The sequence below is a fragment of the Rhincodon typus genome, chromosome 7, assembly GCF_021869965.1.
Source record: "Rhincodon typus isolate 14 chromosome 7, sRhiTyp1.1, whole genome shotgun sequence".
NCBI lineage: Eukaryota > Metazoa > Chordata > Chondrichthyes > Orectolobiformes > Rhincodontidae > Rhincodon > Rhincodon typus.
This window is the reverse complement of record NC_063338.1, coordinates 49028014-49053745: the sequence shown is the minus strand read 5'-3', so window position 1 is coordinate 49053745 and position 25732 is coordinate 49028014. Positions and strand designations below refer to the sequence as shown.

The 25732-nt window shown below is 41.7% G+C and overlaps 1 protein-coding gene and 1 long non-coding RNA gene across 4 annotated transcripts in view; one reads left to right on the top strand and one right to left on the bottom strand.

The window, feature by feature from the left end:
* Positions 1-18153, bottom strand: part of ccdc14 (coiled-coil domain containing 14) — a 43048-nt gene extending 24895 nt beyond the window's left edge. For 2 of the 3 annotated variants that reach the window (XM_048599572.1, XM_048599574.1), the window contains exons 1-8: positions 17806-18153; positions 11308-11363; positions 9776-9851; positions 9596-9668; positions 8785-8925; positions 7369-7602; positions 7062-7156; positions 997-1510 (exon numbers count right to left, since the gene is read on the bottom strand). In XM_048599572.1, coding sequence (XP_048455529.1) covers positions 997-1510; positions 7062-7156; positions 7369-7602; positions 8785-8925; positions 9596-9668; positions 9776-9851; positions 11308-11363; positions 17806-17865 — 1249 coding nt within the window. In that variant the 5' untranslated portion in view covers positions 17866-18153. The remainder of the gene's footprint in view (positions 1-996; positions 1511-7061; positions 7157-7368; positions 7603-8784; positions 8926-9595; positions 9669-9775; positions 9852-11307; positions 11364-17805) is intronic. The other variant, XM_048599573.1, reaches the window with a different exon arrangement.
* A 142-nt stretch (positions 18154-18295) lies between these two features.
* Positions 18296-21176, top strand: LOC125483566. Its single transcript, XR_007262514.1, has 2 exons — positions 18296-18522; positions 19257-21176. It is a non-coding gene; the product is annotated as an uncharacterized LOC125483566 (long non-coding RNA).
* The last annotated feature ends 4556 nt before the right edge of the window (positions 21177-25732 follow it).

Below are 25732 nucleotides of genomic sequence, written 5' to 3'. Positions count from 1 at the left end.
CACAATTTGCCAACAGTACTTTCTTCATCCAAGTAATTAATATATATTGTAAATAGTTGTGGCAACAGCACTGATCCCAGTGGCCAGGGTGCCATCCTGAAAAGACCCCCCTTATCCCAGAGACAGAAATCAGTTTTCAAGCCCAGATATAAACCAAATATATGAGTTAGATTGTCATAACGGAAAGATGTTGCAATGTTAAGACTTTAAGCCAGCTAGGGCTTGACTGGGTGTACAACAAGCTTTCAAAAGATGGTGTAGGCGCAAAGAAAGCTTGTCTTTGACATGTATTTGCTGAGCGGTGAAATGGGACTTGAATCGGATGCAGGGATCCTATAGGGTTAGGATATGTAGTTTATAAAAGGTACATTTGGCAACATATGGCAAGAAACCCAACAAAAACAAAAAAACTAGGTATAATTTGCACTTAGCCAAGAAGTAGTTAGATAGTGATAGTAGTAGTAACTAATATTTCTACTGGTTCTTCTACATCCACACTGCTTGTTACATTATCAAAGGACTCTAATAAATAAAACTTGTCAAACACAATTTTCATTTCACAAAACCACATTGAATCAGTCAGATTGTATAATGATTTTCTAAATTTCTTGCTGATATCTCATTCTTAACACCTGTCTTTGAAGAAAATGTAAGTTAACCGGCCTAGAGTATCCTGCTTTCTCCCTTTATCTAATACAAGTGTTACTTTTGTGGTTTTCCTATCTACTGGGATCTTTCCACAATCTTGAAACTTATGATTAATTATGACTAATTTTGGGTTATATTTCATAGATCAAAAAGATGTACATTTTTGGCTAGTTACTTAAAAAAAGATATTTTGATTTGGTAAATATATCCAGTGACCATTTGACAAATTAAGTTTATACATACTTAATATCAGGGTAGCACTGGAAAGCACCAAGCCATAGTGCATATAGAAGATTAAGCGAGTGGAGATGTAAAAGAAAAGAAAATTATAGCATTTATTGCAATTACCTTGGTCAACAATTAGAGCCTTCAGTTCACTCAACAGATATCTGATAGTTTTCACTTTCTTGGCTGTTTTGTCAGGACTTTGCTTTTTAGGTTTTGTGTGCTTGTCAAAGCTGGTCTGACATCTGGTATCTTTTACTGGTGTAATATCCACAAAATTTATGTGATCATCTTCACTTGTTGTCCCATCACTTTGCTCCGTATCTGATTTATCAGTCCCTTGTGCTTCCCAAGTCACTTGCTGGAATACTTCCCCTTGGTGCATTTGGGTTGTATGACACTGGATACACTTTAGCAGCTCTTGTTCCTTTACTTGTTGTGGGTAGTGACTATGCCCAGTGCCAGTGTTACAGACTAACTGAGCTAAAGGATGTGCAGCCACAGATGTGACTGCAGATACCGGAAAAGTTACCACAGGTTGTGCTGTAGGGACAATGGTAGCTGAACCTGAATATGCTGGTACAAAGTTCAATCCTTTTTGAAGAACAGGTTGATCACAAAGCTCAGTGGGTATACTCTGTTAAAACAATGGAAACTGAATGAACAAAACGTGATAGTGATAACAAACAGTTCTCAGGAATTCAATTTTACTATGAGAGTATAACAACTTAAGTTACTTACAATTTTATTGTGAAGTAATGAACAATGAGTGCTCTTTCTCCACACACATGACGGATACAATCAACACCACCCCACCCCTCCTGCTGCCTTTCCTCTTCACAGGACCTATCAGAGATCAATGCTGGTAAAGCTACATCTCCGCAAGACTATCCTCCTTACAAGGTTTGCTGCCTGAGGAGTCATAACAAGTATCTGCAGTTCAACTAAAATATTTAGATAGAGGCCCAACATTGGAACAGGCTTGGACCTCTGTTTGGGCACAAATTGCCAATGCAGGATTGACAGGCCCCAAAAAATTACCCTACACTTCTCTACCAATTTAGAAAAAAGGTCAAGTAATAGATTTGTAGTACCAATAACAGATAACACAATGGAAAATGATTCGAAGGCGTACACTTGTATTTTTGTGAGCCTTTTCAACAGTTCTAAAAAATTAAAGAGATAGTAGGAACTGCAGATGCTGGAGAATCTGAAATAACAAGGTGTAGAGCTGGATGAACACAGCAGGCCAAGCAGCATCAGAGGAGCAGAAAGGCTGACATTTCAGGCCTAGACCCTTCATCAGAAATGGGGGAGGGGAAGGGGGTTCTGAAATAAATAGGGAGAGGGGGAGGTGGATAGAAGATGGATAGAGGAGAAGATAGGTGGAGAGGAAACAGACAGGTCAAAGAGGTGGCGATGGAGCCAGTAAAGGTGAGTGTAGGTGGGGAGTTAGGGAGGGGATAGGTCAGTCCAGGGAGGATGGACAGGTCAAGGGGGCGGGATGAGGTTAGTAAGTAGGAGATGGGGGTGCAGCTTGAGGTGGGAGGAGGGAATAGGTGGGTGGAAGAACAGGTTAGGGAGGCGGGATGAGCTGGGCTGGTTTTGGGATGCGGTAGGGGGAGGGGAGATTTTGAAGCTTGTGAAGTCCACATTGATACCATTGGGCTGCAGGGTTCCCAAGCGGAATACGAGTTGCTGTTCCTGCAACCTTCAGGTAGCATCGTTGTGGCACTGCAGGAGGCCCAGGATGGACATGTCTTCTGAGGAATGGGAGGGGGAGTTGAAATGGTTCGCGACTGGGAGGTGCAGTTGTTTATTGCAAAGCGGTCCCCAAGCCTCCGCTTGGTTTCCCCGATGTAGAGGAGGCCACAACGGGTACAGCGGATGCAGTATACCACATTAGCAGATGTGCAGGTGAACATCTGCTTGACGTGGAAAGTCTTCTTGGGGCCTGGGATGGGGGTGAGGGAAGAGGTGTGGGGGCAGGTGTAGCACTTCCTGCGGTTGCAGGGAAAAGTGCCGGGTGTGGTCAGGCTGGAGGGGAGTGTGGAGCGGACAAGGGAGTCACGGAGAGAGTGGTCCCTCCGGAAAGCAGATAAGGGTGGGGAGGGAAAAATGTCTTTGGTGGTGGGGTCGGATTGCAGATGGCGGAAGTATCGGAGGATGATGCGTTGGATCCGGAGGTTGGTGGGGTGGTACGTGAGGACGAGGGGGATTCTTTTTTGGTTGTTATTGTGGGGACGGGGTGTGAGGGATGAGTTGCGGGAAACGCGGGAGACACGGTGGAGGGTGTTCTCGACCACTGAGGGGGTGAAGTTGCGGTCCTTGAAAAACGAGGACATCTGAGATGTACGGGAGTGGAATGCCTCATCCTGGGAGCAGATGCGGCGGAGGCGAAGGAATTGGGAATAGGGAATGGCATTTTTGCAGGAAGGTGGGTGGGAGGAGGTGTATTCCAGGTAGCTGTGGGAGTCGGTGGGCTTGAAATGGATATCGGTTTCTAGGTGATTGCTAGAGATGGAGACAGAGAGGTCCAGGAGATGGTCCAGGTGAACTTAAGGTTGGGGTGGAAGGTGTTGGTGAAGTGGATGAACTGTTCGAGCTCCTCGTGGGAGCACGAGGCAGCGCCGATACAGTCAAAGTAACGGAGGAAGAGGTGGGGTTTAGGGCCAGTGTAGGTACGGAAGAGGGATTGTTCCACGTAATCTACCAAGAGGCAGGCATAGCTTTGGCCCATGCCGGTACCCATGGCCACCCCCTTTGTCTGTAGGAAGTGGGAGGAATTGAAAGAGAAGTTGTTGAGGGTGAGGACGAGTTCGGCTAAGCGGATGAGGGTGTCAGTGGAGGGGGACTGGTCGGGCCTGCGGGACAGGAAGAAGCGGAGGGTCCTTTAGGCCACCTGTCCGCTCCACACTCCCCTCCAGCCCCACCACACCCGGCACTTTTCCCTGCTACCGCAGGAAGTGCTACACCTGCCCCCACACCTCCTCCCTCACCCCCATCCCAGGCCCCAAGAAGACTTTCCACGTCAAGCAGATGTTCACCTGCACATCTGCTAATGTGGTATACTGCATCCGCTGTACCCATTGTGGCCTCCTCTACATCGGGGAAACCAAGCGGAGGCTCGGGGACCGCTTTGCAGAACACCTACGCTCGGTTCGCAATAAACAACTGCACCTCCCAGTCGCGAACCATTTCAACTCCCCCTCCCATTCCTCAGACGACATGTCCATCCTGGGCCTCATGCAGTGCCACAACGATGCTACCCGAAGGTTGCAGGAACAGCAACTCATATTCCGCTTGGGAACCCTGCAGCCCAATGGTATCAATGTGGATTTCACAAGCTTCAAAATCTCCCCTCCCCCTACCGCATCCCAAAACCAGCCCAGCTCATCCCCGCCTCCTTAACCTGTTCTTCCTCCCACCTCAAGCCGCACCCCCATCTCCTACCTACTAAGCTCATCCCGCCCCCTTGACCTGTCCGTCCTCCCTGGACTGACCTATCCCCTCCCCAACTCCCCACCTACACTCACCTTTACTGGCTCCATCCCCACCTCTTTGACCGGTCTGTTTCCTCTCCACCTATCTTCTCTTCTATCCATCTTCTATCCGCCTCCCCCTCTCTCCCTATTTATTTCAGAACCCCCTTCCCCTCCCCCATTTCTGAAGAAGGGTCTAGGCCCGAAACGTCAGCCTTCCTGCTCCTATGATGCTGCTTGGCCTGCTGTGTTCATCCAGCTCTACACCTCGTTATCTCTAAAAAATTAACGTTGCTTTTTCCTCCACAGGTACTATCCAACTTGCTATTTCCAGTATCTGTAACACTGTTTTATTTTGTCTCCTTCTGTTAAACTAAAAGATTTACAAAAGGTCCGGCAAGATCAAATTCAGATTCAGCAGCATGTATGATTATGGCTGCTATAGCTCAAAAAATGTATTTGCATTGAACAGGGTACAAAAAGATTTCTTATATAGTTCTGAAATATCACAGTCAAGGAAGGGACCAGTAAGGTATAAAGCATACTAGATTATTTAATAGAAGGGCATTGTAAATAATGAATAGTACAAGCAATGACAAACTGGATTTGCTTTTCATGAACTTAAATAGCTATTAATATACGAGATCCCTTTGAAATAACCAGAATAAATTTGGTAAGAGAGAATTGTATATTCAAAAACATTTCGTGTTAATAATATGAAGATCAGTGTTCAGGGGATAGATTGTGATGGACACATCGACCATTTCTCACCACTAAACTAACTTTTAATGTTAACTGTTTTGTTTCCAGATGTACGATGTACATTTATTATATATCCAGATTAAGAAAACAAAAAGCATTCTATAATAGCACAGCTGGAATTTCAAACGTATTTAATGTTTTTAATTGTTAGTTAAAATGAAATAAACTTACTCACTCATTTTGGTCCATAAAAACAAGGAATATTCACTTAAGACAATTAATTGCCATATCCATTTTCAGACAACCTCATTAACTGGAATGCTATTTATGAGACTAACATCATTCACAGCTGTCAATTCCATCAAGTTTTATGTTAACTTCTTTTTAAATATCTGGAAGTGCTATCACATACAAGGAATTGATTTTTTTGTCAACTATTTTGAAATAAACAAATTCAATCGTTCCAGCTGTGCTATTAAACTTTGCCATAAAGTGGTACCGAATAAAATTTCAACAGATCTGTTTGTGAGACACCTATCAGTTGTGCCACTGAGTTGTACTATGCAAAAACTATTTCTACAATGTAGGAAGCATCCCCAATAAAACAAGACTGACATGATTTTTTAAAAAATCTTGAGACTGTGTGTGGATCACCAAAAATTCAAAAAAAATAATTTAACCCCTTTATGATTCAATTCATAGTTTCAATTTAAAAAAAGGATATTTCATTTAAAAGACCATTTTCTACATACATTTTAAAAACTGAGAATTCTATTGAAAACAATTATCAAGAAAGGTAATCATTTATTTAACATTTTGTCCAGAAGTAGTAGTGTGTCTTTTAAAAAATGATTAGCTTAAATTGATGACACGGTAGAGTCATCAAACCAAATGAAATACTGAGTATAATTTTGAATGCAGAAAATGGAGTACATACATTTCCTTTATAAAGTAGATGCCACAGTCCTACTGGACCCTAGAGCTCATGAGACAGGTAATTAGTGGTGGTTTAACTGAAGGTTCACCATGCCTCAGGCAAGCAGAGACGTTGAGAAGTCCTTCATGGTAACTTTAGGCTGTGCGGGAACTGAATCCACACTGTTGGCTTCACTTTGCATTGCAAACTAGCCGTTCAGCCCAAATGAAAGTTAGAATCTTATCTAGAAACCAACAACAGTCATGCCTCAGTGTTGACAGGGAGTGTGTTCAATGTAATCAGGTACAACCAAACAAGATTAGAGCACTGCCAAATTTCATTCCATTTGAACAACTAAAACCATTCCATTCTGCGTTCAGGCACAAACTTACAAACACGAATAGAATGGAAAAAATCCTGCCTCTCCAAGTTCTACGGCATCTTGAACTTTTCTGCTGAGGTATTGGATTTATTAACTTCTCATAGAACTTTCACAAGGCAGGTGAGTTGTTTTGGAGCCAACTTAGTTAACGGTCACCTGACTTGAAGTGTTTGCCCAGTTTTTCTCTCCACAGTTACTACCAAACCTGCTGAGCTTCTCCAGTATTTTCTGCTTTTTGGTTCAATTTTTTGATTTGCCCCAGAGCCTATTAATTTTGGCAAACTTTAGCTGAAGGTATTTTCTTCCAAAGTTAAACACATCTCCAAAATAATCAGATAGAAGAATTTGGCAAAGATAAAGTGAAAAAAGAGAGATTGGAATCAGAGAAGTCCAAGAATATGTGTAAAATGAATGTTAAATTAAAATAAGACGGAAAATGGAAATAGACAGAGAAAACAAAATATAGCAGCCATAAAGAATGAAAATAAAATATTTATGGTTTGAGAGATTAGGTTTTCAGTCGTAGAGTTATCAGAGCAATAAACAACTTCTAAGTATATTTTAAAGCTTCGCTTTACAAGGTCCAAATCAGATTATCCAGGAGAATTGAATCTTCCTTAATCTGCTCGTTTAACTGTTATGTACATTATGTTCCAGATATTGTAAATAATATATTTATTACAGAACTACCCATTTATATACTTACAGAATGTATTACTAACGGATGCTCAAGATTCTTTGGAGACAGAGTTGGTGTAGATGTAGGCAGCCTACAATTAAATGCTGAAACAACTTGGGGTCCTAAAAGTAAACATGATAAATATTTAAAATGAAACTAGTAATAGTAGTTAACACAAACAAGTAAAAACTGTGGTGTGCTATTATTGGCACAGAAAATTATATCAAGCATGTACTGACATCTGTAAACAGTTTTAAGCATTCTAAATCAAGGAACAAAATTGAGTTATTTTTTACTACAATATTTGCTCTAAAGAAATTAAGCATGTTCTTACCAGAGTCCAAGATTGTGTAGTAAGATCGAGGCGATATCCTACTTGAGGGACCTCCTGGAGCATGGTCATTTATAAGACCCATTTGTGTCTGTACGTGATCAGAGAGGCAATGATTTATAACAGGAGAGTGCTGATTTGATGGAATTGTCGATTGTGGCATCGTTGACACATGGGTAGTGTTGTTCACACCTACTTCAACTGCATCAGGAATCCTCTTCAACTTTGGTGTTGAAGCTAAGTAGAAAATTAATTAAATTTGTACTCTGGCAATATTAGCATAGCAAAACACAATCCATTCAGATTAATTAGCTACAGATACAGTATGAACCTTATAATCTTTACAAATACTTTTAGGAATCACATCATAATTTAAAAGCCTCAAAACAGGAAGTGATTTGGAAATACAAAATCCTGTAAATCAGACAGCAAACTACAAAGTCAGGCAATTTTAAGAAATGTCTCTGATCAAGCGTCACAATGTATAATAGATGTTTTAGTTGTTTACAGAACTGCTTGGTAGAAGAGAGAGTGGTCAGATGTGATTATTACAGGTAATAACTGAGCAGAGCCTGCAGCTATAAAAATCTCACCAGTGAGCAGCTGGTGCTATCCTTTCATCTGCAAGCATTCACTCTGCATCTTCTGTCTTCACTGTTGCATGATCTTGTGAAGCATGCAGCACATCACAATAATTTTGAAGTCCCATGCTAGCAAGTATTCAAGTGTAGTTTAATTTCTGTTCAAGTCCCTGAATAGCTCATTGCATGCTTAAATGATGCACTTAGTGCTTCATTGGTGCCGAAAACAGAGTACATTGGTTAGGTTTCTCTGCATCCAGCAGCAACGTTTCAAGAGGGTATTCTTTATCTCTCAGCTTTCATTTCAAATCTGCTTTCACATCCAAAGATGTCAGTGAGCATGGAAGGGGACAGGATGAGAGCATCATGGCACACAGCAACAAAAACAAAAAACTCCAGCTCTGTACTGGAGTAGAAGTCCTTTAGATTAACAGATACCCTGGTTGATCATAGGATGTGCAAACTGCCACTTATGTAGTAGCACCTCTGGGAAGCGAGCCAGAGCTTTAAGCCAGTGCCCACGCATTATGATTGGGAATTTAACAGGTAAAGCTACCACAGTTCTTAGACCTAGTGAACAACTCAGTAATCTGTATACACATGTGCGCACTGACCAGGTCACCTTGGCTATGTCAATAGCAGAGCCCTGAACGGATCCAGAGGTAGAGCTAAAATGACGGAGTGGTGACGATTTTATCGAACAAATAATTCATGAATTATGGTTTTATCACACTTTTGCACCTATAAAATTTGAATTACAATGTGAAACATTGCACAACTATTTCATGATACAAGCGTTCACATATATATTACTTAGTTTACCTTTTCTATAACTCACCTGTCTCTTGCTGCAAACATACAGCACAGGAAACAGGCCCATTTTTCTTGACTTCCTTTTTACTGTTTTCTCCTTTGTTGGAAGCCACTTTTGCTTTTCTAACATTTGTCTTCTTTGAAGGCAGAGCAGCAACCTTCTGATCTAATGGTGGTTTGCATAAAACAGAGCATTAACACAATTTCCAGTATGTACAAATGTTGACATCATACTGCCTGATTAAAAAGGAAAAAAAAGTATCGCCTAATATTTCTGATCATGATTAGATAGTTCACTTAAACATAGAAACAGAGAAGAAATCCATTTTCTACAAGAATGGCCCCAATCTACTTATGGTTGTCATTTCAATTCACCCTTCCATTTCACCACTTGATTTTGACTTCTTACCTTAGTCCAATTAAAACTTCAGGAATAGTCTACTTTCTTCCTAGATATTCCACAAAGCTCTGGTTCGATTCTAGTGATTATAGACTGTTGTTGTCTTCCCATTTTGCTGCTGCGTTCTTTCATTTATTTCTACTTTGCTTTTATTATGAGCTGTTTTACTGGTTGAGTCCTTTAATGCATTTTTATAACCTGCCAAAATTGAACTTTTGCACACACATCCAGCACATTTCATCTCAAAACTGAAATCCATTTACAACCCTATTTAAAATGCTAACTTGTCTTTTCAGATGCTGATAGATCTAGTGTTTATATTATGACTGTCAAGTTTTGTATGCAAATGAGATATCACATTAAAAGCAATGTTGACATATTTTCATATGAAATCGCATCATATTTTGAACAAGTAAAGAGACGCAAAATAACATACCTGCTGTCTCATTTTTCAAAATGTCTTGCAATAAAGCTGCACATCGATCAAGGCCTTTATGAATATTGGCAACCTTTGAAAAAAAAAATTGACAATTTATGCTATCAGATAAAATCCAAGTATTTAAGTGAAACAATAATATAACTAAAACCAGAAGAGGCAACCATCTTATGTTAATACCTGATCCTCAGAATCTGTGGAATACAGGGAGTAACCAGAGTCTACAGAATTTGTTGAAGCTTTTCTACTTGTAAACCTAATAAGAAAAACAAAATGAGATCAATAAAACATTTGCTTTTCGTGTTGAATTCAAAATGGGAAACGTTTTGCTGCATTGTGGCAAGCCTCACCAGAGGATGTAAACTCACTTGCATTTCATAGCAAATTTTTGTTCCAGGGCAATAAAAAGCTGTTGCATTTATGTAGCCCGTTAAACCACCAAAAGCAGTTTACAACCAATGAAGTATTTCTGAGGAAGTATAATCACTGTCATAACGCAAGAAAGGCAGTAGCCAATTTGCAAAACAGTAAGCTCAAACACACAGCAATAGAATAATAAACAGATTGTCTATTTCTGACATTGATTTGAGGTAAATTTTCATAAGGATACTAAGGATAACTCCTTCACTCCTTTTAAAAATAGTACTATCAGATTTTAACATCCACCTGAGAGAGCAGGCAGAACCTTGGAAAACGGCACCTTTAAGTGCAGGACTGCCTCAGTGTTGGCGTAAAATATCAGCCTACATGTTTGTGCGCAAGATTTTGGGAAGAGACTTTAGCTGGTAACCACCCAACTCCAAGGCAAATGCATTATTGATGCTTACTATTTTCCTCAATTGTTGCTTCTACCAATCAGCTATAATTTTAAAAAAAGGATGACATCTAGGATGTTGCAAATTCAACTGAATACAATCAGTCCTCGGGTTGCAAATGGGTTCCAGTTGTGTGCATTCGCAAATCAATTTGCACAAAAGTTGGAATACCATGCAGGATAATATAAAAATAGCCATTCATAAGCACAAGAAACATTCTTATGTTAGATATTTAAAAATTACATCACTGTATGGTATCATATTTCTAACTGTGATCACTCCTAAGTTGGATGTTCGTAAGTCAGGGATGACTGCACAGATTTTCTGGGGCTCTTGGGTTGCAGTGTCCCTACCTCTGGGTCAGAAGATCAGGGTTCAAATGCTACCTGCCCCAGCCATTTGTTAAAAAAATACAGCTTTCCATTTTAAAAAAAAGTTATTAATTAGCATATTAACATAAACATATTTTACAAGAAAAAAAGTTATATGGTGGCAAGAACACAGCAAGACCTGCATGGCTTCAAATCTTCCATAATTATGAGAATAGGGCAAATTTCACTTCTGAAAAATCTTACAAGTTTCAATATTAATCTCAACCAGGTTTGTATTTCTGAAAACTGGCACACATTAAAAAAATTAGACTCCAAATGAACACCAAATACAGCATAAATAAAGAACTATACAGAAATATCAGAGGCATCTTCCTAAACTAGAAATAGTTCTGTCCATACATTTCTTGGTCAAATTTCAGGACTTGAAACATGAACAGCTGCTGTAACTTTTCTCAAAAGAGTTAAAATGCTTACATATTACATAACATTAAAGTAATCATAACTGGAGCTTTTAATATAAAACATTAACAATTCAGAAATATGGCCAAAACAGCGGACATCCTACCTCTTTTTTCCATTACGTTGCTTTGAAGAACCTACTAACCTTCCTGAAGAAAGTGCCTAGCAAGAAAATGAGACCATTTTTATGCATTAACATAATAAGTGTTTAAACATATTGACAACTGCTAACTATACAGTATTAAAAGGTGGGCCAAGAGGGTGGGAAAAAAAAAATCACCTGACTCCTTGGCATGTATTGTTTTTGTAGCAATAAGTCTTACATGTGCATCACCATTTGAAAATGACAATTTTCTGCCAATTTAATAAAAACTATGTGCAAAAATTTTACATCAAGTTTTAGCCTACCAAATAATTAACTAACTGAGGGTTATTATTTTTTGAGACAATAAAATCAAAATATTTCATAAACATGAAATTATCTGTTTTCTCTAATAGCATGAAAACGTTGACGAGAACTTTTCACAGCTGCAGCAACAAGTTGAAGATAAATACTGCATGTGAACGTGCACAATTTCTGATATGCAAAATGAGAAGCTTTTGGTAACCACAGTTCTTAAGAAGTCTTTTTTAAATTTCCAGAAATATTTGATTGTTCAAATTATTGCGTCAAATGTGTGATCCTTCAGTCAGCTATTTCACAGAATTCCACAACTTTTGATCATGTGTTCTAGGTAACAATTCAGCTTTTTCCATATACACCACCCCCAGAACACTGGTTCTCAAACTTTATTATCTGCAGCCCATTTAGGCAAGGCTAAATATCTCCATGCCACCCACCATTCCTAATCTAACTGCTTTCATTTGCCACTGCAAAAACAACTCAAATAATATATTGGCATGGATAGAGGTTTGATTAATACTCAGGAAGCAGAGAATATGGATACATGGAGCATTCTCAAATTGCCACAAGGGACCAGAGTTGTAGCTTCTGCAGTTTACAAGCTATATTAAAGGACAGATTGAAGAGACACAGAAGTGCATCTTAGTTGTTGATGATATAAAGATAGGTAGGGAATACAGGAAAAAATAAAAAAAAGCAAGAGAAATAATTCACTGATGAGGGAAGAACAGAACCAAAATCAAGAAAAAAAAAGGGGGACACGCAAGAAATGTACTGTAGTATGGCGCACGGACCTCTACATCGCCGAGGCCGGACGCCAACTCTCCGACACCTCCTCCTACTGCCCCCTTGATCATGACCCCACCCCTGAGCACCAAACCATCATCTCGCAAACCATCCACAACCTCATCACCTCAGGTGACCTCGCACCCACGGCCTCCAACCTCATCGTTCCCCAACCTCGCACTGCCCGCTTCTATCTCCTTCCCAAAATCCACAAACCTGAATGCTCCGGTCGACCCATTGTCTCTGCCTGCTCCTGCCCCACCAAACTGATCTCCAACTATCTAAACTCCATTTTCTCCCCCTTGGTCCAGGAACTCCCTACCTATGTCCGTGACACCACCCACGCCCTCCACCTCCTCCAGAACTTCCAATTCCCCGGTCCCCAACACCTCATCTTTACCATGGACGTCCAGTCCCTCTACACCTGCATTCCCCATGCAGATGGCCTTAAGACCCTCCGCTTCTTCCTGTCCCGCAGGCCCGACCAGTCCCCCTCCACTGATACCCTCATCCGCTTAGCCGAACTCATCCTCACACTCAACAACTTCTCTTTCAATTCCTCCCACTTCCTACAGACAAAGGGGGTAGCCATGAGTACCCGCATGGGCCCAAGCTACGCCTGCCTCTTTGTAGGTTATGTGGAACAATCCCTCTTCCATACCTACACCGGCCCTAAACCCCACCTCTTCCTCCGTTACATTGATGACTGTATCGGCGCCGCCTCGTGCTCCCACGAGGAGCTCGAACAGTTCATACACTTCACTAACACCTGCCACCCCAACCTTAAGTTTACCTGGACCATCTCTAACACCTCTCTCCCCTTCCTGGACCTCTGTCTCCATATCGGGCAACCACCTAGAAACCGATATTCATTTCAAGCCCACCGACTCCCACAGCTACCTAGAATACTCCTCCTCCCACCCACCTTCCTGCAAAAAATGCTATCCCCCATTCCCAATTCCTTCGCCTCCGCCGCATCTGCTCCCAGGATGAGGCATTCCACTCCCGTACATCTCAGTTGTCCTCGTTTTTCAAGGACCGTAACTTCCCCTCCTCGGTGGTCGAGAACGCCCTCAACCGTGTCTCCCACATCTCCCGCACCTCATCCCTCACACCCCGTCCACGCAATAAAAACCAAAAAAGAATCCCCCTCGTCCTCACGTACCACCCCACCAACCTCCGGATCCAACGCATCATCCTCCGACACTTCCGCCATCTGCAATCCGACCCCACCACCAAAGACATCTTTCCCTCCCCACCCTTATCTGCTTTCCGGAGGGACAACTCTCTCCGTGACTCCCTTGTCCGCTCCACACTCCCCTCCAGCTCCACCACACCCGGCACTTTTCCCTGCAACCGCAGGAAGTGCTACACCTGCCCCCATACCTCCTCCCTCACCCCCATCCCAGGCCCCAAGAAGACTTTCCACATCAAGCAGATGTTCACCTGCACATCTGCCAATGTGGTATACTGCATCCGCTGTACCCGGTGTGGCCTCCTCTACATCGGGGAAACCAAGCGGAGACTCGGGGACCGCTTTGCAGAACACCTACGTTCGGTTCGCAATAAACAACTGCACCTCCCAGTCGCGAACCATTTCAACTCCCCCTCCCATTCCTCAGACGACATGTCCATCCTGGGCCTCCTGCAGTGCCACAACGATGCCACCCGAAGGTTGCAGGAACAGCAACTCATATTCCGCTTGGGAACCCTGCAGCCCAATGGTATCAATGTGGATTTCACAAGTTTCAAAATCTCTCCTCCCCCTACCGCATCCCAAAACCAGTCCAGCTCGTCCCTGCCTCCCTAACCTGTTCTTCCTCCCACCTATCCCCTCCTCCCACCTCAAGCCGCACCTCCATCTCCTACCGACCAACCTCATCCCGCCCCCTTGGCCTGTCCGTCCTCCCTGGACTGACCTATCCCCTTCCTAACTCCCTACCTACATTCACCTTTACTGGCTCCATCCCCGCCTCTTCGACCTGTTTGTTTCCTCTCCACCTATCCTCTCCTCTATCCCTCTTCTATCCGCCTCCCACTCTCTCCCTATTTATTTCAAAACCCCCTTCCCCTCCCCCTTTTCTGATGAAGGGTCTAGGCCCGAAACGTCAGCCTCTCTGCTCCTATGATGCTGCTTGGCCTGCTGTGTTCATCCAGCCCTGCACCTTGTTGTCTGCAATAACTATACGTGACTTTAATATGCAAAGACATTGAATCAAATTGGCAGAAGTAGCCTGGAGGGGTTCATTAACTGTTCTAAAGAAACACTCCTGAATACAATGGGTTATGGAACCAAACAGGGAACAGGCCATTTTATATTTGCAAATGGGTAATAAAACAGAATGAAAGGATCCTCTGGGGAGCAATAATTATAAAAACAATGAATTAATTTCACAATTCAATTTGAGGGTGAAAAACTGAATTACATATCAATGAGGATAGCACTTTCATGGAATGGTACCATAGAAGGGAAAGGATTGTTGAGCATGATTGAGTGGACGGGACATTGGTTTCATGAAGGAAACCAGTGACGGCAGTTCAAAAGTAGTGACTGAATGTAGAACACTAGATGGCTAACATATCATGAAAAAGGCTGTATAAGGTTCCAATCTTTTGGACAGCAGCTCATCTTACTGTCATTCACACCTCCTCTGGACATTTCTTTTTATTTCTTTATTGATCCTATCACCATTCCTTTTGGCCCTATACCATCAGCTCTTTTGCCAAATAATATCTCCAGTCTTCTGTCCTGCCATACACCTTCCTTTTTGTTCTTCTGCACCTCTCCCTTATTTCATCTGTTTATAACAGATTACCCCCCCTTACATTTCTGTGCCAGTGGAAAGGTCAGTGTCTGAAAATACAGATGCTGCCAAACCTTCAGAATATTTCCATCATTTGTGTGTTTTTAGTTCAGATTACCAGTATCTGCCTTATTTGCCTCTGCCATTCTATGGCAGGTTGTTCATTATCTCTCCATGAATAATTTTTTTGTACAGATGGCATTGATACACATTCAAAGGTTTTGTTAAGAGTTTTTCATTTATCCCACAGGTATTGGCTCCTATTCCTGCAATACCACAATGTTAAAAATTCTAATCTTAGTTTTTAAACACCATCTGGTATTTCTCTACCTCAAACCTCCTTCCTTAACTTCAGATCTCAGTGTCCCTGACATGATGCATATCCTCGATTTTAATCACTCAACCTCCTCGTCCAGGGCTTCCCAAAATGGTGGGGGCAGGACCTCAAGTGGGGTCACATGCTCTAAGGCACAATAGCCATTGTGGGAACTTTGGCAGAGTTTTAAGGGCTGTCCCGTGTTTTAAGAGATCTCCCCCTAATTCTAACTGAAGGGATGCCACAACATCCAAGACTCGAAATGGGATAATAGTGGGGAAATGTTTGGCCTTGACACCAACATCAGGTTTGCCCTTCTTAAACCTCTCCCTCTCTAACCATCTTTAATATTCTTTTTGAAGGCTACTTTAAGCATGGCACAGTGGTTAGCACTGCTGCCTCACAACACCATGATCCCAGGTTTGATTCCAACCTCGGTTGACTGTCTATGTGGAATTTGCACATTCTCCCAGTGTCTGCGTGGGTTTCTGCCAGGTGCTCCAGTTTCCTCCCACAGTCCAAATTAGGCAGCAGATTGAGCATGCTAAATTGCACTGTAGCATCCAGGACGTGTAGGCTAGGTGGATTAGCCATGGTAAGTGTGGGGTTATGGGGATATGGTGGGGTTCTGGGTCTCAGAGGGAGGCTCTTAGGACAGTTGGTGCAGAATAGGCCAAATGACCTCTTTCTGCATGGTAGGGATTCTATGATTTTTGACCAAACTCACTTGTTGGAACAGCTGTTGATATAGCTAAGTTTGCAAAGTTGTTTGAAGTGCCACAGGAAATAAACATATTATACAAATACAAGCTTCTATTCGAAAATTGGCTCAAATTTCTCCACAACTACACGTTGTTCTGAGTGCTTATGTTCAAAGTTTTTCTTCTTCTCATTCCCTACGCCTCAGGTAGTGAGTTGGTGATGGATGAGAATAATGTGACTATCTCTTAAGTGTTATTCCTCTCTTAACGTATTAAATAGTCTCTTCCAAGCCCACAACCTCCACCACCTAGAAGGACAAGGGCAGCTGATTCATGGGAACTCCACCACCATCTAGTCAATAGATATGAAGAATACATTCTGCATGTGGCATTTTACAACCCCGGGGGTGTTCCAAACGACTTCACAGTTAGCAATATACTTTGGCAATGTTATTAATACAAACAAATGCAAGCTGCATAGCAGCAATAGCAATGCACCACACATTAGCAATAAAAACAAAAAAGTACTGGAAAAGTTCAGCAGGTCTGGCAGCACCTGTGCAGAAAAACTTAATTAAATGTTTGAGTCTGACATAACTCTTCTTCATAACAGTTCTGAAGATTATTTGTATTGAATTCTAAACATTATCTAATGTTCATTTCTTTCTCCGTAGTTGCTGCTAGGCTCTCTAGGGTTCTCCAACACTTTGTTTTTATTTTTGAACTCCAGCATGGAATTCACCGCCACAGAAGGCTGTGGAGGCTAGGTCATTCAGTATATTTAAGACAGAAATAGATAGGTTCTTGATGTCAAGGGGATCAAGGGTTATGGGGAGAAAGAGGGAGAACTGGGTTGAGAAACTTATCAGCCATGACTGAATAGCGGACCAGACTGGATGGGCTGAATAGCCTAATTTTGGCTGCTATGTCTTGTGGTCATCCTCTGTGTTTTAGTTTTAGTCTGCACAAAGCAATTCAGTCAACAACCAGTGAATATCTTGGTGTTAGTGGGAGGATTAAATGTTGGGCACATATGGCCACTCGGAATCATTCAGATATTCTTGCCTGGATTTGAAATAAGTATTTATTTAATGTATCATCCATCTCTGAAATGTAATCTTAGACAAATGCAATCTCCCAAGTACTGTAAAATTCTCAGTCCAAATATTACACAAGTCATGAATCCGAGTCCTCAAGTTTCACATTAGAGACGACTGTTAACATGCATGTTATCTCCCAAACAATCAAAAAAAAACAACAAACTAACTGTGCAAACATGTAATCAGATCCAAAAAATCCTATCATTCTAACGGATTGAATTTAAATTAGTACATAGTACCCTCAAACCAAAATCATGTTAGAAATCACACAGCTCACCAACAAGTACACAACAGAAACTGGAGAAGCTCAGCAGGACTGGTAGCATCTGTGAACAGAAAACAATGTTCTAAAGAAGGGTCACTGAATTCAAAACATTAGCTCTTTTCTTCCACAGATACTGCCAGACCCACTGAGTTTATCCAGCAATTCCTGTTTGATTCAACTTTCCTGGTTACTCTAACAAATGTTTGCAACGATTGTCAGCACTTCTTACCTTAGAAGCCTTCCCAGATTTCATCTTAACTGTTGTCTCCCGATTGTACCCGAAAGGCATCTTCAAGCCAGTTTATACGCCAACGATGAGAGGGTATTCGACCAAATCAAGGTGTCTCCTGAAAGATATCTGACAGCAACAGCATGATTCCACCGCTCTCTTCTGGCTTCATTAAACTGCCCACAAGATTCTTGCAAGTGACACTTTAAACAACTTCAATTCAAGACACACACTAACTTTTTAGTAATTGATTTAGTAAATAAATTATCAAATCAGCACTGCGACAGGGAAACTCCGCTTCACACTGTAACGGCAACTTTATCTTTTACTGACACCTCCAGCTGACAGCAGCGCCTCAACGGAATTTCCGACTGAAGCAAAAGAATTGATTGGCTGTGCTATAGGATCGGCCCACTCCTGGATGGAGGTGCGTTGTGTGAGTGGTGGATGTTGCTGTCAGTCACAGGTACAGCGCCCAATCAACTGGCAGGGGCATTTCGAAGGCAGGGCGGTTGGTGGCGCGGGCTCGGCCGTTAGCTGCTGCTGCCCGGGAGGATTCGCGGGGAGGGGGCGTCCTGTCCCGCTGCTCACTCCACATCAACAGGTACTGCTGACATACGATGGACTAAGCAAGTGGGGGCACTCGTGGTCCATACTTCGAAATAACCTATCATTGTGCACCATGCTTTAAGCTATGAGAAGATTAGCTTTATGTAGGTAAGCGCTCGATCCAAGTGCATAGCGTATTTGGTCTCGTCCGAAAATGTGGGTGCAGCTCAAGGGCTTGACGCCCGTTTTTTTTTAAACATACTTTTCTAATCAACCTATTTAGAGATGTTAGTCCAAGGTGTCGGTTTGCCATCCGGACTGGATGTTGCCGCAACTCCCCAGTTGTACAAAACAGCTCAGCAATTCTGCATACATGAAGTGTCACCTTGTCCTCGTATCAGCCCCCTGAGCTACCTGTAGCCTGCCACTTTAACACACCAACCTGTTCACTGGCCAACATCTCTGTCTCTGGCTTGCTGCAGTGTTACAGCGAAGCTCAACGCAAGCCGGAAGAACAACACCTCATTTTCCGCTTGGGGACCCTGCAGCCTTTCGGACTCAATATCGAGTTCAATAATTTTAGGGCCTAAACTCTCCCATGTCCCAGCCCCTTACCCCATATGACAGGCCTTGTTATTTATATAGCCTGCCATAACACACCACCTGTTGTTAGACACTAACAGTCCCCATTAACAACTATTCACCCTCCCAGCCGGATCATTATCAATTCCTTTGTCTGTCCAACTGTTCTTCTGTCTCTTTAGGCTCTATCCTATCGTTTACTCCCTACCCCATCCCTCTCCCTATTTTCTGCATATAAACTGACGTTTTCCCAGCTAATATCAGTTCTGAGGAAGGGTCACTGGACCCAAAACGTTAACTCTGACTTTTTTTCTTCACAGATGCTGCCAGACCTGCTGAGCTTTTCTGGCAACTTCTGTTTTTGTTCCTGATTTACAGCATCTGCAGTTCTTTTGGTTTTTATCCCAGATCAGCCCACACCGGATCAGTTAACTATTCTACCTGCCATATAAGTTGAAGACAACTCTGGAATATGGTGAGCACTTTCTGTGCCTTAGCAACCACATCTCCCAAAAGATCACCATAGTTTTTCTAAACAACTTGTTTGGAGATATTATTACACACTCTGAAGCAGATGAGATTTAAACCTGGGCCTCCCGGTTCCACTGTGCCACAAGAATGCCCCCAAAATTCACCATCAAAAAGAGATCACGGATCAGCTGCCTCAGCTTAGCCTTATACAAGCTATAGCAGTACATTTTTGATAACAATGATCTCTGCTAGTCACTATGGCTAATGAGAAGAAAATACAGCAAACTTCCAAGGGCGCAAAGATAATCATCGAGAAGCTGCCAGCAAAGAGTGGCAAGAAGAGGAGAAATTCCAGGAAGGAAAGTTACTCCATCTACATCTACAAAGCAATGAAGCAGGCTCACCCTGACACCAAAATCTCCTCCAAGGCCAAGGAGCATCATGAACTCATTTGTCAATGATATTTTTGAGGGGGAAGCTTCCTGCCTGCCCCATTACAACAAGTGGAATACCATCAGTTCCTGGGAGATCCAGACCACATGTACTGCTGCTGCCCGATGAGCTGGCCATCTGAGGAAGGATCACCAGACCCGAAACGTTAACTCTGATTTTTTTTCTTCACAGATGCTGCCAGACCCTCTAAGTTTTTCCAGCAACTTCTGTTTTTGTTCATAACATTCCCACTGGAGTAGGAATTGGCTTATTAACCAATTCTCAATCAATAATATAATCCCAATCTTATGCACTACTTTTGTTTACTAACCTCTTGTCTGGGATCTTATAATCTAAAAAATCCAAATACACCACATCCAATGGTTCACCTTTTTCTCTTCTTTCAGTAATATCCTCAAAAAGTTCCAACAGATTTGTCAAATATAATTTACTTTTCAGAAATCTGTGTTGACTCTGCCATTTTTACTTTTTTTTAATAAATGTCCAGTTATCACAATCTTTGTGATTGATATTTTCATTACTACTGATGTCAAACTAACACATCTGTAGTTCCCCATTCTTCCTCTCCATCCCATAAATATTGGGGTTACATTTACAGTTTTCAAGAATCTATAGAACTTTGAAAAATAACCACCAATGCAACCACAATTTCGATAATCACCTTGATCATGATGGAATGAAGCTCATTTATTCCAGGAAAATTATCATCCTCAATCTGGTTAACTTTTCAAGTAATTCCTCTTTCTATTACTAAGTCTTTCGTTTCCTCAGTTTCACAAATCCATTGGTTGTCTAATATTTCTGCTCTCTGTCTCCAAAGATCTGGTTTGAGAAATGATTTACAATCTCACAATGACCCATCACAGAAACCTGTGACCTAGAGTTGGCATCATCCTCAAATTGAGGGACAGTCAACCACAATAACAGAACTCAAAGTTACAAGAAAAGGATGTAGATCTCAGTTTTGAAGTGATATTATGTTGACTAAATTAAGATTTGTTGAAAATTTAGATCACAAGAGTAACTTCAAAATGTATGATATATAGCAATTTACTGTAAATTAGAAATAGAAGTACAAAATTGCTAAAAATTCTGCTAAGAGTCAGGTGATCAGTGGTAGACTAGTTGTTTGTTTTCTCTAATCTGGTTGGCTGCAACAGATTTTCTTTTGGAATTTGCCAGTTCAGTGAGTGTTTAACTATTTCACATGCTGTGACTGTAAAAGACACCAATTTCCTTGTACAGTTAAAAAAGGGGAAAAAATTATTGTACTTGACAGCTATTCCATGGACATGATTAAAAATTGTTTCAATTCTCATATGCGTTCAATTTTTATGCGCACACACACAATAAGTGGCAAAGTGAAAGTGTAGATGTAGTGATTGGTATGAGGGCCAGATGGATCTTATTGAGTATGAGATCTCTGATTGAGTTAGCCTGAGCCAATCAGGGAGTCTTGGCTGACAGATATAAACAGAAGTCTCAGAGATTCTTTTCATTCTAGGGACTAGCTGTGAGCTGGCTGGTCAGAGCCCATGTACTGTGCATGTGTAAATAAAGGGTGACTTCCTGACAGGATACTGCCCTCTGCGGAGGTATCTCAGTAAGTTACATATTTTAAGCATTTAAAAGAAAGCCAGTTATGAATGGATGCTATAAATTGTTAACTTGGATGGTTTCAGACTGGGCTAGCTTGTCTGTCTACGTCTTTTCTTTTAGAGTCAGCAACTGCTAGGCTAAACTTTAAAGATGCCTATCAGTGTTCCCTCTGAGCTGTGCTTGTGCGCTGCTGCTCCAGTGTTTGGTGCAGTGATCCAGATGCCAACGTGCATTACAGCATTGATTTTTGGTTCCAGAGCTTGCTGCCGCCCACAGATCTTGGAGGCCCAGACAGAAGAAAAAGAATTAGAGGGAATGCTGCTGCCTACTATGTAAAGCTGGTCAAGCATCAGGGAGGCCACAATTTTGCAAGATTGTTCCAACAAAGCAGTGCCCATTCAGGGCTTTGCTGGTCCCAGACCAGACTGTCGCCCTTCTTCTGACTGGCTCAGAGAAAAGCAGCTTAAAACACAAAGTGGGGTTTGGATCATCAGATGATCTCTTGTCACATGCTGATTAATTACCCAAATATGCTCATGGCAAGCTGATTTCAAGTCCATAGTTTGGAAAAGATGAGACTATAGTTGGTAGGTTCCCTTCTCAGCAAGCATCTAATAGCTTTATCTGTGGTCAGCAGAATACACAGATGATTTCTGGAAATTTTTTGTGAACATGATTGACCCATCTCCTGGACCAGGCAATCTAGTTGATTGTCTTTGGTGCATTCCTTCAAGAGAGGCTGATTGTGGGCTAATAGAGGATATGGCTATGGAAATGTTTGGCAATCTTAGAAGCTACTGCCTTTAGTCATTTCAAATGCTGCTGTTCAGTCTTTTATTTAGTGGTTTCAAAACCACTCAATAAAGTCATTTTAATAAAACTGGGTTTTTTAACAACATAGCATGTTAATCATCAGAAGAGATATAATAATACACTCTTGACTGTATTGAAGTTCAAACTTTGAAAATTTTTAATCCAAAGGGGAGTGAAAAACAATAAATGTTAATGTGTAAAAACATGGCGTCCAGTATTTTGAGCCTGTGCTGCATTTTGAAATTTCAATGAAGTACAACTTAGTACTATGTGCAACCAACAATAATTTGTATTTGTATTGCGACCATAATTTTTAAAACAAAAAATGTCGCAAGGTGTTTCTCAGGAGCATAATCCAACAAAAAAACAGCTACACAAAACCAAAGAAAGGGACATTGGAAGGGTGGCAATACAGCTTAACCAATGATTTATGTTGGAAAGGGCCTCTAAAAGGAGAGAGGGTACACAGGGTTGGAGATGGAATTCTAGAGCTTAAGGCCTTGATGACTGAAAACTCGGCTACCGATGCACAATGAGGGTGATAGATGTTGCATAGGAGACCAGAATTAAAGGAATGCAAGTCCAGTTTCTGGGAGGGTTCTCACACCATTAAAGTAATTTGCAATGCCGCAGTTACACGTTATAAAGGGTCAGAATAGCATTGCTCCAGTGAAGGTCTTTGTACTCAGAAATGCTACTTCTGTTTTTAAAGTATTTGACATAGTTGGGTCAGAAATTACATGAAAAGAAATATGAACTGCTTCATACAATACATTGTGTCAATTAAGGCATACGTGGAAATAATGGCTGAGGTTTTCAGCAATGATAATAGCCTCAAATATGCAGGAAGGCCATCTTGCTGCAAATGAAGTGCACAGTTTTTACAGTCATTTTGCAGATGGGTTATGTCTTTCTAGCACAAAGGTTTTTGTGTATCGTGAATTTGCCTTGGTTACATGTGGGCATTTTGGACATCATTAGATATTAGTTACCTTCTTTGCAGAAAATCAGGCCCACAAGTAAATCTTCATTTTTGATAAAACCAGGTTGTGAGTTTATATTTTGGTGACCCATGGGTGACCACAAAGCTTGTTCCTGTAATTGGTTCACTGAATTGACTAAGTCCTCTCATAGTTTCTTATCCCCTACACCAGAAGGATAAATACTACTAGGGGTAAAACTTTGACTACAAATTGCAGATAAAGCTTATGACATTTTAAAATGAGATAGCAGTGCAGTATCAGTAGAGCTGATTTTCCTTCAATATACTGTCCCAACATTTTGATTGCTTAATAAGGCAGAAACCTGATGGATATTCCTTGTGTGCTGAAATTCAGATTTTTTGAATTTCTTTTGCACCAGCAAAACTTCTGTTGAAAATGAGAATGCATTAGCTGTAACAACATAAATATTAAATAATATCAGTGTACGACTGATTAAAACTTTGCAAACCAAATTTCATTACCTTCTGTCAAGCTAAGTAACTGTGTTTTCATAAAAGAAAAGCAAATTTATAATTATATATCATGTTTCATTTTTCAGGACATCCCAAAAAAAGACTTCACAGAGTCAGAACATTGGGTTTAAGATTCCAACAAATATGTTTCAGATGAATCCTTAACTCTTAATAATGGATCTGTTACAATCCAGGTTGCACTGTTTCTTTACCTAGTTTCACACCTCACTGGGCACAACCAATATTAAATTAATCGCGTTAGGGATACAGCCAACTATATAGGTCTCAGATTGTATCAGGTACAGTATTAAGAGCAAATCAGCCAAGTTTCTTTGTTCAGCAACAAATTAACTGATTTATTCCCAAAAATAAACATATTCAAACAAAGGGACAAAGCTTACGAGACCATTTAGTATGTGGGACTAATGATGTGATAATGGAAAACCACCTACTAGCTGAAGCCCAACTGAACCTCAAATAGGTACTACAACCGGCTTCATCATTAGAAAATGCAGCAAGTGGAGAATATGAGTTACATGGTATTCTGATGGAAGTGGACACCCATGCCAGGCTGACTGAGTTTGGGGGACATCACTTGAGTGAAAGCAATTGCATAGCCTTACTCAGGATATATTCTGAACAGAGGAACTGTAAGTCAGCCCACAGCAAAACCCCAAATGAAGCCAAGCCTTGGTCAAAAATGCCTGCAGGCCATTGTTGTTGTTGTTGGTATGCAGACTTGAGACAGCAAAAGAGTCTCACTAGGCCTGAATTGAGTAAGATAACTCATAGGCTGGTATCCAGGAGAGTGCACACTTTGGAAAGTCCACCTACAACTGGTTTAGAATAGTTAAATTGCTTAGCAACATCCAAATCAGAACCAATCAAAATAAACGTCTGGTTAAATTATCACTGAGTTCTACTGGAGGTCAATACTGGCGCAGCTGTATCAGTGATCGCAGTCTTCACCAAAATTCACTCTACACTCCAACCTGTAAGACCTCGACCAGGCTGAGAGCCTATACAGGAGAACTTCTACAGATTAAGGGTATACGCTCGGTTCCGGTCTCTTATGAGAAGTAGCTGATTCAGTTACCACTGATTGTGGCAGAAGGTTCAGGCCCAAGCTTGATTGTGTGAAATTGGTTGAGAAAGATTCAGTTTGATTGGCTCAACATTTTTCAATAAGAAAATGGCTGCCTGAGTGAATGCCTAATTAAATACCTGAAAGTTTTCCAGGAAGGTCTAGGGACTATCAAAGGGGCCAATGTCACCTTACATGTGACCGTCACCTTGGGGGGTGATCAGTGGTTAACACTGCTGCCTTACAGCGCCAGGGACCCGGGTTTGATTCCAAGTCCGGGCGACTGTCTGTGTGGAGTTTGCACGTTCTCCCCATGTCTGCGTGGGCTTCCTCCGGGTGCTCCGGTTTCCTCCCAGGTGCGAGCTAAGTGGATTGGCCATGCCCATAGTGTTCAGGGATGTGTAGATTAGGTGGGTTGTAGGGGGATGGGTCTCGGTGGGATGCTCCGAGGGACGGCGTGGGCTTGTTTGGCTGAAGGGCCTGTTTCCACACTGTAGGGATTCTATGATTCTATTATCTAATTTAGGGATGGCATGGTCTCTCAGTGGTTAGCACTGCTCCCTCACAGCACCAGCAACCCAGGCTCAATTCCGACTGTCTGTGTGGAGTTCGCACATTCTCCCCGTGTCTGCGTGGGTTTCCTCTGGGTGCTCCGGTTTCCTCCCACAGTCCAAATATGTGCATGGTAGGTGGATTGGCTATGCTAAATTGCCCATAGTATTCAGGGATGTGTAGATTAGGTGGGTTACAGGGGGATGGGTCTGGGTGTGATGCTGTTCAGAGGGGCGGTGTAGACTTGTTGGGCCGAATGGCCTGTTTCCATACTGTAGGGATTCTATGATTCTATGTTGACCAAGAAGCAATTCCACAATTCTGCAAGGTCTACCCGGTGCCATTTGCCTTACATGCAAAAGTAGAGG